Source organism: Branchiostoma belcheri, unplaced genomic scaffold (assembly GCF_001625305.1).
Source record: "Branchiostoma belcheri isolate BF01 breed outbred unplaced genomic scaffold, Haploidv18h27 scaffold190, whole genome shotgun sequence".
Taxonomy (NCBI): Eukaryota; Metazoa; Chordata; class Leptocardii; order Amphioxiformes; family Branchiostomatidae; genus Branchiostoma; species Branchiostoma belcheri.
The window spans coordinates 284169-295901 of record NW_017803380.1 but is presented as its reverse complement, the minus strand read 5'-3'; the positions used below and the strand labels follow the sequence as shown (position 1 = coordinate 295901).

Here is an 11733-nt window from a genome sequence, read left to right as displayed (position 1 = left end):
GAAGTCAGGTTTCCCGCCGTATTTAAATAAGAAATGTGTGGGCCCGCGGCGTTTTGAAAAGACGCGACGCGCTTTGGAAAGACCCCGCGCCGTGGCTCATTCAAATTCGCTACATTTTTTGCTAAGTTTAATGTCTTCACCCACGATTTTTGACCGTCAATGTTGACGGTAAGGACTTAAATTTTTACCGTCCGACGGGAAAAAATACCGTCAATTGACGGTAAAACGGGCGCTGGCTAAAGCCCTGGTTGAATGTCACGAGGTTTGTAAACTTAGATGTTGGGGACAAAGCCATAGAAGAGATTTTGAATAAAATAATATATATATATATATATATATTAACGTTACTTATAATTTAAGTTAAAATGTACTTTTGTGTCTCATTTTTTTATTCTGTTAAAAAGACTCTTAAAAGAGAGAAAACAGGTTATAAACTGTTATATACTTGATTTTTGTAATGTTTTAAACTTAAAGAGTTGAAATATAGAAGTGCATGTTCTCTCATTATATACAATGTTGATGAGAACTAGAACCATTTATATAACTTAGGTAAATTGAAATGATAGGATGGGGAAAATGTTCGTAAAAACTGTAAGCCTGTAAGCGGCGAAAATGGTCAGCTTTTGCAGAAGCACTTGTTTTTTTTTTTTAATTCGATTGTGACGATACAATACACTGGACACCCAGGCAGCATAGCTGATTTCGAGCGCCAAACAATGATGATAAGAATCAAAACAGAATGATGCTTGTGTTGTGTATTACACAGGTGTACGGGCAGCCCAATCTTGCTCAGGTGATAGAGGACTGTGAAGGAGACTTGTGTGAACCTGTTCCACGTATGACCCAAGTCCGCAGACATGGAGGCAGGGACAGTTTGTACGGCGAGGGCGCCAGTTTCCTGTCCCCGCCCACCACCAACCCCGCCGCCATCCTGAGGATGCAGTGTCTTGAGCTGGAGTCTTCAGGGTTTGAGTACAAACTCATGTTTGGGGAGGAGACCAGTGCTGCGGTAAGAGCCATGTCATGTCATACATTATGTATGATAAACATGGGCCTTGATAATGTTTTTTATATCATACCCGGGCCGAGATAACATTCGATGACGGGTTCTGGCCAGGGCCATACTTTACGGTACGGCCCGGGCTTCCATGGCTTCCATAGAAGGATTCTAACGCATTTTGCCTTAACCGCGTGCACCTCTTTCGAAAATTCGAATACAGAATCAGGACGTTGGAATTGATGTTATTGCATTTTAGGGTTTAGTGGCACCAACTTTTGGCTCATCTTGCATTGAAAGGCGCGTTTTCTTGGGTGGGTATGATATAAATAAAATACAACACGGTGTATTTTGCATCACCCTCGGTCCCGGCCCTCCCTCGAGTCGGATCCACGGTCGGGCCAATACCTCGGGCGATACGGAATACCCCGTGTTGTATTCAATATATACCGTATCACCCGAGGTACCGGCCTGACCGCAAGTTGGATCACCCGAACTCCAGAGGGTGATCCAACTCGCAGGAGGGTTCAGACGGAGGGTGATGCGGATACACCGTGTTGTATCTTAGTTATGTCATACCCACCCAAGAAAACATGACTTTCAAAGCAAAATAAGCGACAATTTGGTGTCTGTTCCTAAACCAAAAAATAAAACAACAACATCAATTCCAACGTCTGAATCCTGTATTCAAATTTTGGAAAGCGGTGCACGTGGTTAGGGTGAAAGGCATTTGACTTATACTATAGAAGCCTGGGCCGTACCGTTAAGTATGGCCTGGTCTTTTCTTTCGCAAATAGGTACATATAGGTCAAAGACAGCATATAGAATCTTTCAGAATATAATGGGGGCCCGTAAGCCCTTTTCCGTAGAGCGTAATCGGCCATTTTAATTCCACGTAGAGCGTACGGACCGCTCTTCGCATCTTTGCCGTTTTAATTCTACGTAATATTAAAGCGTTGTAGCCACTTGGAATTTATCGTAAAGCGTCAAGAGGTTTCCGAATTCAACTTAGAGTGTTGTCGGCCCCCCCCCCCCTTGCAGGCCCTCTATAATAAGATTAATTTTTATTGTCTGTCCCAGATTGTGCAGCTGTTACAGATCCTGAGCCAGGCCCGTCGTACCGCCCAGACCCTGTCCCAGCCGGATGACACCGGTACCAGCCTGCTGGCCTGGATGGGTCTGGGAGGGCAGACTGAACCAACAGCCAACATGGGGGAGGGGGAGGAGTTCGGAGGGGCAGATCTACGCAAGCTGGACGTTCACTTGGAACAGTCCATGCACTTCCTCTGTATGGTGTTTAGGGTGAGTTTACTGAGAATGATACAGCGATTTCAAGACTGAAACATACAGGGAACACTACATTTTTTTCTTACATCTACATGTAAATGTAAGAAAAAAACTCATCTTCAACTTTGGTTGCTCTAAAAGTTAACATTGTGAAGGCTGAAGTACTGACAACTAACATACATTGTAGGATCATTCGGCTTCCAGGGCACGAAATTCATTTTTGGGAATAGGTGCACTGGTGCATCCAACCTAAAAAATTGGGTGCAGAAAGAATTTTTGGAGTGCACCATACACAACAAAACCTAAGCTTGAATATGAAATGGGAGCTAACTTCAAAACCTTACTGAACTACTACAACAAAGATTTTATTATTTTTCTGACAGATTCCAAGAATATCTTGTACATATATGTATACTTCTATACATTTACTAATGATTTAGTATGTAAAAGAAATATTTACAAAACATTCTGTTGGTGCACCAGTGCACCCACAGAAATAAATTGGGTGCACTGCTCCAATTTTGGGTGCACTAAGGTGCACATGCACCCAGTATTTCCAGCCCTGGCTTTTTTGCATTGATGCTGTTTGTTTATTTACGGCAAAAAGCAGTTTATTTGTTTATTTCGATCCCCATTAGTGCTTAAAAGCACTATTCTTCCTGGGGTTAATAAAATGAAACATAAATAACAAAACTTGTACATAATAATGATTACAAGATAATAAAGTAACTTCAAAATCAATAGGAGAGGTCAGAGGTCGACCTATAAAAAGCATAAAATAATCTGAACATAATCCAGCATTGTACGTAAACAACAAAGGTGCCCACAAAATTTAGGGTATAAATAACTTAAATAACTGAATAGAACATAATGTCCAACTGATCATAATTCCAAAGATAAATATAACAAATTGATCAGCCATTTAAATAACTGAAAGGTAGCAGCAGAGACATAATAACTTATACAAAATCAAATAAAACATTCTATACAATAAGAGATCAGGTGTAGCTTATGCTTGTTACCACCATAGGCTCAATGGTGAGGATTTGCTCAAAATATTTCTTGTTTGTTTATTTGTTTACAGCTTGACCCCCCAGCGACCCAGACAGTTGCCCATCTCACTAGTGCCGGCAGCTGCCTGGAGGCAGACCGGACTCTACCACCTGAATGTACCGAGGGGGAGGCAGGACAGGTCCTCACTCCAAGGGGCAGATACCAGGTCAGAAAAACTTTTTCAAACTACATGTATATATAGCTAGAAAGGCCAACATTTGCTCGGGAGCAAATACAGCATATTTCAGTCCATTAAATCCCTCCCAATTCCAAAATGGACTGTTCCATATCAACCTTTTCCATCCAGTATCATTAGTTTCAATACTATAAATTGATAACAATTGTACTCGAAACCCCCATATACTAGTAGTACTTCATAGTGTTACGAAACCCCATGTATGTCTTGTCGGAAACAAATATTCTAACTTAAAAACCCCAATATAGTTTTTTTGTAAAAGTGTCCTTCAGGTAATTTGGTTTTAAGATTCTAAGGGCACTGGAGCCAAAATATGCATTTTATCTTAAAATATTAAAAAACATCGCATTTTACACAATGTTAGGTGGTGTATGCCAAACCTGTGAATAATGTGTCCAAAGCTCCCCATACCAAGTTTGGTTTTCGTATCATTATTTATGTTTACTGAAGGAAAACATATTGTTTTTACTCAGTTTCCTCCTCTTCTGTTCCAAACACTAACCTCTGACCTGGCCAATGACATGATTTGTTGACGTCTGTCACCATGGTGACTTGTGTTGGGATACATAATGTTGCAATGTCATAGTCTGCTCTACTCCTGTCACCATATAATCGTAGTACATGTACAATGTATGTGAATGTGTTAAATTAACAGGGCAGACCATGTCCGAAGGTAAACATTATGCATTTGCTTTGCAAATGTTACTTCTCTAGTTTATATATGAATTCATAATTGACACCTGTCTGTCTTCTTCAGATGATGAACGGACTGAGAAGATTTGACATTGGTTACCATGGTGATCCAGAACTGCAGCCAATCAGGAGCTACGAAAACCCTGCCCTGGTTCGAGCACTGTACAAGGTGTCGACCCTCATGAACCAAAGAGTAAGTCAGTTTGGTGGAAAACTTCATCCAAATATACGCCAAAAAGCAGTTACTCAAGCAACTGGATATGATTTTGAAAACGTCAGACGTTTCAGCTAGTAATAGTATCCACTAGCTTTCGTCAGTGACTGAGAGACCAGAGGGGAATTGCAGGTTTATAAGCACAAACTATTGATTGATATGCAAATAAAGTGAAGACAAATTTTTGGAAGTTGAAAAAGGAACAATAGTCAGACAAGTCAAGACAAGATAATGCAAATTAGTCAGAAAGCTCCTGTTATGCAGAACAGGAGCTTATTATAAGTGTTGTCTGTCCTCAGGGCTGGGAGTTCCAAATCAATCAATAGTTTGTGCTTATAAACCTGCATTTCCCCTCTGGTCTCTCAGTCACTGACGAAAGCTAGTGGATACTAGCTGAAACGTCTGACGTTTTCAAAATCATATCCAGTTGCTTGAGTAACTGTTTTTTGGCGTATTGTATTACCTGGATGTCTAACCTTCATCGATTCATCCAAATATGTTGTTGTCTAAAGGTACAAATTATACTACTGGATAAATTACAGAGATTACTTCCAGACATTTCAAGGCACATCCAACATTATTTGTCAGAACTACATGTAACAGAACTAGTCAATGCTCATATATGAGCTACTGAAAAAAACGTTTTGTTACCTGGATGTCTACCATTCAAAACAATATTGTCTATAGATAGCATGAAGAACCTGCTTGTAGATTATATTTGAATACAATGTAATTGTATTTGTACCATAGGCCACTGTCACAGTATTTTTAGATAAAAATTTAGTAAGACACCAAGAGAACAGTGTTCAGCAACTTTCCCTTCAAACTCATATTGCTCTCAATTGATCGCCCTGGCCAGCATTCTTTTTCAAATCTAACAACCAAAAGATTGCATTAGTTTGGCCTTATGTCTCTATCATAATATTTGGAATGTCTTGATTTTGGAAGAATTTTGTCATGATCATATTGAATTTCTTAAATGATTAGCATGAAAGTTCATCTTCTATGTCTCTATCATAATCTTTCGAATGCCTGTAGAATTTGTAAGAATTTTGTCATGATCATATTCTTGAATGATTAGCATGAAATTTCATCTTCTAGTTGGTTTATTACATAATAAAAATTAGACTGTTCATCAACTCAACAGTAATTTTCAACCAAATCTCTTGTCAACAATGTGACCCAAGTTTAGACAGGTGGGTCAGATACTAAGCTGATGAAGACCGTTTTGGTTGAAAATTCCTGGGAATCCTTTTTGAGTTGGAGAACAGTTAACAGTTAGTAGTATATATTCCTCAATCAGTGACTTTTTTGAAAGGTAGAAACACGTACCTCCAAATTTTTGATGTCCACTGTACATCTTGATCACGGAGTGACCTAGTCTCGCGAGAACACGAGACTAGGTCGAAACTTGTGTGGATCTTCTGACCTCCCCCGCCTCCTTGCGGAGTAGGGGTAGGTAGGACTGCAACTCCCAACCTTCATTGCGATTCATCCCGGCATGTCTACCTTTTAAAAGAGTCACTAATTGAGGAATATACTACTACATGTAACTGATAATTCTACGTGACTGATGAACCTCTTCAACGAGAAGTTAAATTTTCACAGATTTGTGACTAATATTGTTTGATTTTCCCTGCTAGTTTTCAGACTATCTCCAGGCGATGTATCACAGGGACGACCTGATTGGCCGACTGGCTCACCAGTACCTGTCTCCGCCCTACGCCTCCCCTCCGACCCGCCTCAGTCCCGTACAGGCACAGCGCCGAGCGCTCTACTCCACACGGCCGCGTATCAGCTTCAGGTTCCTCGCAAGCTACCAGAATCTGGGATATCTGCTAGCCTTTCTGTTATTGGCTTACATGTTTTCTGTCGGGCCGCTAAAACTGATGCTGTTTTTCCTGTTTGGTCTGTTTGCGTACGGAATCATTATGGTGGTGGTTACGTATGATCGATGGAAACCACTCAAACATAGACAGTAAGATGATGATAAGGCCGCACCAATTTAATTTGTTGCTTCTGGGATTTTTTCAGAAAAAATATGAAGCGACAGGGCGAAAAAAAAAAAACAGGCCAAGGCAACCCATGTTAGCCGGAAATGTTACAATATGAGCCATGAAGTGAACATACCAGGCTGGTTTATAATGAAAACAATAAATTTTAAACTTTCAATGAAACTAAATTGCATTGTTTCATTGAAAAACTTTAAGAACTAGGAAGAAAAGGACTTTCTTCAACCATTGGGGCCAAAATATGTCTTTCATTGAGCATATTGCAGTTAATTTAGAACCAAATTTTTTTTGCTGATCAGAAAAAAAATTCACACAGCAATCCGAGAAGCAACAAATTAAATTGGTGTGGCCTAATATGGATCAAGTTGGGAGATTGAGAAGAGCCAGCAAAGGTTGTCAGTTCATATACATACTGTATGATGCAGATATTCAATACTTTGGTTGAAATAAAGTTGTTTTTGACTGAAATTCAGTTCCTGTTTGTATAATCATCATTCCAAAGCTGTCACGTTGCCATCTTTAGTGATATCTGTACTATAAAATGTAGAGTGAAGGGGAGTAACTTCTGGACAGTATAGAAATGTTACACTTAGTCTAGTAGTAGTAGTCCACTAGTCCTCCCCAATGTTACACTATGTATTGTTTTTGTTTTTTGAACTGTAAGATTTGGTCATGTTGCAATATTTGCTTTAATTACTTCACATAGTTTCCAGTATTCTTGCCAAGCTGTGATCCACAGTTTTGGGAGTGAGTATCCTAATATTATCCTCCTTATGTAGACTTTAGGGGGATTCGGACTATCTGTTTGTTATGTTTATGTGATATCATTTCTTCCATGTCCTGCTAATTTCCTTGACTATTTGTTCTGTAGTTTTCCAGGTACATTTTGTATATAAAAAGTTGCAGTAAGTCTATTACAAATTTGATTGTACCCTTTCTTTTGTGTGGATACTGTTGTCAATTTCATTACAATCTAGCTCAGTGCTCTCTGACATCTTCTGAAGATGAACATTTTTATTACCTGACAAAAGAACATGTACATTGGTGTGCCTGTGACTATGTAAGTGTGCCTGTGTGTACATTATTATTGGTAGGGCACATCGGGGAAGACATCAGAAGACCTGGTTGGAGTGTCTCAAGAAAATAAATAAAGTAATGAATTTTAACGGCTCTCAGTGGCCAATGTGCAGATGTTATCACATCGGCGCTCCAAATCCATAGTGTGTTTTTGGCACACAGACAGACAGATTAGCCTAAGAGGCTCGGTGGGCGTCACTCCACCGTATAGGTAGGGAAGTCGTGTAAAGTGCCTTTCTGAAGGGCACAACGTCGGGCCATGGTGGGTATCGAACCCGGGACCTCTCGGTTTGAGTCCAACACTCTAACCATTGTGCCACCGACGCCAGTGTCTCAAGACGGACATGAGAAAGCGCAGCCTTGCCAGTGTAAACCCGCTGTAGGTGCGGAGTGAAGACAGGGACACCCGCAGCAGAATAATCAGACAGGAGGGTGAGTTCAATAGCAGATAATTTGTTACAAATTAAGCACTCCAATAGTATACAATGTATCACACATTATATTATATTATATTATACATTATATTGTATAGAGGAGGGGGCTTAGAATTCAAGGTACATTAAAATATGTATTTAATATTTTTGGTTGTGGACACTCGCTGCTTAAAATTGACGCTGTTGTCTGCCAAGAAACAAGATGAATATTCTAAGCTACTTAAAGAATCACAGACCTACATGAAATTTGTAAAAGTTACATTTCTATTCTTTTTTTTTGCAAAAGCTGTTTCTGGAAATTTTGAGTGGGAGTCTTTTATTGTGTAATATTTTGTAACAATTGTAGACGAGTCAGATATTAGATTGAACTAGCCACACTTTGCAGGAACGGTCATTGTAACAAAAACAGCTCTTGGTTAAAACAGGTGAAGATTAATAAGGATATGTACAATTTCTTCTTGTTACATCATAATTTGATTGATATTTCACATAAGGCCATGTTGATTTGATTATATGGATGACATCCTCCGGGAGCCCCAAAACTGATGCGCGCGTGCGAATAAAAAAAAAAGTTTTGCAAAAAAAAAGTTCTTTTCATTATGAAATCTACGTGGTCATGAGGGTTGAGCAAATGGAACAGAATATGGTTTGGCGAATAATCTAGTCTTCAAGTTCATTTCTTTACAATTTCGTCTTTTTTCGTTTGATTTTGGCATTCTACGACATTGGTATAGTTTTTATTAATTTTTTTGTAACTTATGGTATATATTTGCTCATTTTGCAACTGTTTTGTACGATTTACAGTATGGTTGAAAACTTTTTTTTTGGAAACGGCCGAAAATTCATGCGCGCGCGGATGTCATCCATATAATCAAATCAACATGGCCTAATGTACAACTAAAGTGGCTCTTTGACAGCCCTATTCCCTGGAAACAGGTTTATATATCTATAATACATTGTACTATCGATTCTTCCACTAGATTTTTCCAAATTTCTACCTACAAACAAACTACTATATATTTGGAAATGTATAGACACCCCTTTGTGATCGTTCTGCCATGAAGAGGAAGAAACATACCTGCATGTCCAAACGTTATCTCTTTTTGGGACCAAATTAAAACTTTGTATCACCATAAAACAACTAAAGATTTGTTCTTTAAATGGATTCAATGTTATGTTTGGACATTTATACTTTGCCCCCCCCCTCCCCAATTAAAAATCTTTATAAACTAGTTCTTTAAACTTTGATTCCTTTCTTCATTATATTAAATTCTTTCGAAATGTAGAATATTCTATAGCTTTAAAGAAAGGTGAACTGGAGAGGCACCGCGGGAAGTGGGGCTCTTTATGCAGCTGACGTTTAATGCTTTAGCCTCTACCAGGCACCGCGGATCGCTGGAAAAATAGTAGAAATTGGCCGAAATAAAGGGATAGTATACCAGAGAAGATTCAGGGCCATAGAAGCTCCAATTTGCGACCCCCCGTGGTGCTTACTTAGGATACTTATTTGTCGTTTGAAAAATTATCTGAATTGCTGAGAAAGGTGTCCAGTATAATAGAATGCAGTAAAAGTGAAGTGGAAAATACGTCCTTTTGATGGCATTAATTTCCGTGTTTGGGAAATATTTGATGCCTTCTTTAGTTAGCTCTAAATTTAGCTGAATCTTAGTTGATGTATTGTTTAAGACTGCTTTCAGTTACAGTATTTATGTGGAATATCGAAATTCATATCATTTGATAAGTCTATGGCAATTTGTAAGAAAAAGGTATGTGCAGATTTTCTGAAGTTTCTAAATCAGCATTGTTAGTTGTATGTTAATGGATCTGTCTCATATATACACAATTATTCTATACCATTTTGAAATATGCCAATATATCACTAAATGTAGAGAAACTTTATTTTAGTTATGGTATGAAACTGTATTTTCTGCAAATCCATGTACATGTACCTCTCGCATTGTAGATTATAGTGCAAAACAGTAATATTACTAAGTAATGAAAATGTTTTTAATTCTATCCTATGATTACGATGCCGTAAAGGTATCAGACATACAATTTGTCAGGGTAATCAAGTGAAAGATTTGTTCAAACAGATAGAAATTGATTTGATTTGATTTATTAGGCTGAATAAGACATATGCATATGTATACAGCCTGGACTGCCGAACTAGCCGGAGGCTATTATAAAGGTCTAGCCCTCACAACAAGAACATAAACAATTCGGAACAGGTAACAGTTAGCAGTGTCAGTTACACTTCAGATAAACATACTATTACATAACAGATGTTGCGGTCTAACGTTAACAAGCTATGAGATCCGGCCTAGTCGTCATGCGTTTACTATAGTTACATTGTGTACTATATTTACATGTCAGGTTAACATACTATTACAGATGTTGCAGTCTAACGTTAGGGTTAACAGGTTATGAAATCTGGCCTAGACGTCATGCATTTTCTATAATTACGTTGTGCACTATATTTAACCCTCAAACATCCGAACGGGGTCCATTTGGACCCCAGGCGTATATTTTATTTGCTATAATTTTTTTTTCTATTCTACAAAAATTCCCCCGTGACTTTGTCAGTAAACCTCTTCTACAAGTTCTCCTAATTTTTTTTTTTTGAGATCGGCACAAATTTGTAAAAATAAGAACTGAAGTGGACCCCAGCCATGCATTTGCACTTTCCTACACACAAAATTGTTCGGATGTCCTCAATATGTCTTCAAAGAAGCATTATTGCTTTAATATTATGCTGTTTGCCAAGTAACTTCAACCTCAGGAATTATTTCATTAAGTTTTCAGAGGTTTGACAATTTGACAATCATATGAGGTCAAAGATCAACCCCATGTCCACGCCTGCAGGCCTCATCCTATTTTTGCATAAAGTATGATAATGAGCTGAAATCTTTAAACACTTAATCATGTCAAAATAAACGTCTTAATATTGTTAAACCAATATATATGCAAAGGTCACTGAAAGGATGCAAAAAGGAATATAAATTTGAAAGAAACCAAATTGGGTCCATTTGGACCCCGTTCGGGCATTAACGTCACAAAAAAAGTTCGGGTGTTTATATATAGCTCTGATCACAAATGTTCTCTGGGATCTGGTGGTTCTACAAACAGGAATGGATAAGTGTTCCCTTTTCCGTAAGGGATACCGGGATTCTGTGGCGGACGCTCGCGCTCGAGGTAGCAGACTTTGCAGGTGTGGAGGACAGCGACCGTTCAACAGTTTGTACATGGTTACTGCAGTGTGAAACTTGCGTCGAAACTGGAGGGATGGTAGAGACAGTTCTGTGTAGAGACTATTGTAGGAAGGGTATGGGATCCCACTGTGACCACTGATAAGCCTGGCTGTTTGGTACTGAACAGATTCTAAAGTCCTTTAGCCACGTAAAGTGAGGCCAGCCCAGACAATATCCGCGTACTCTAATGTACATGTAGGTCTTGTAATGGTGATGTACAGCCGGAGCAGTAAGTTTTGGGGAATTTTCCTTCTTAGGGCACATAACAGTCCTGAAGAACGTCTTGCTTTTGTAGAGATGACCTCGATGTGACCAGGACAGGGTATACGTGAGAGTGACGCCTAAGTGTTTGTGGCTGGTGACAACTTGCAGTACAGTTCCTCCTAGGGTCACAGGGGGAATCGGTTGTGGTAGAGTACGAGTTGTAATGAACATGACTTTGCACTTGTCTATGTTATGTTCTAGTTTCCATGTAGAAAGCCAGGTCGACACAGTACTCAACTCTCGGTTCAGTGTTGCAAC

The 11733-nt window shown here is 39.0% G+C and overlaps 1 protein-coding gene across 2 annotated transcripts in view; it reads left to right on the top strand.

Annotated features, from left to right (window-relative positions):
* LOC109468077 (sphingomyelin phosphodiesterase 4-like) overlaps window positions 1–6500 on the top strand; it is a 19479-nt gene extending 12979 nt beyond the window's left edge. For both annotated transcript variants that reach the window (XM_019766311.1, XM_019766310.1), the window contains 5 exons: window positions 767–1009; window positions 2078–2299; window positions 3369–3503; window positions 4291–4419; window positions 6084–6500. In XM_019766311.1, coding sequence (XP_019621870.1) covers window positions 767–1009; window positions 2078–2299; window positions 3369–3503; window positions 4291–4419; window positions 6084–6422 — 1068 coding nt within the window. In that variant the 3' untranslated portion in view covers window positions 6423–6500. The remainder of the gene's footprint in view (window positions 1–766; window positions 1010–2077; window positions 2300–3368; window positions 3504–4290; window positions 4420–6083) is intronic.
* The last annotated feature ends 5233 nt before the right edge of the window (window positions 6501–11733 follow it).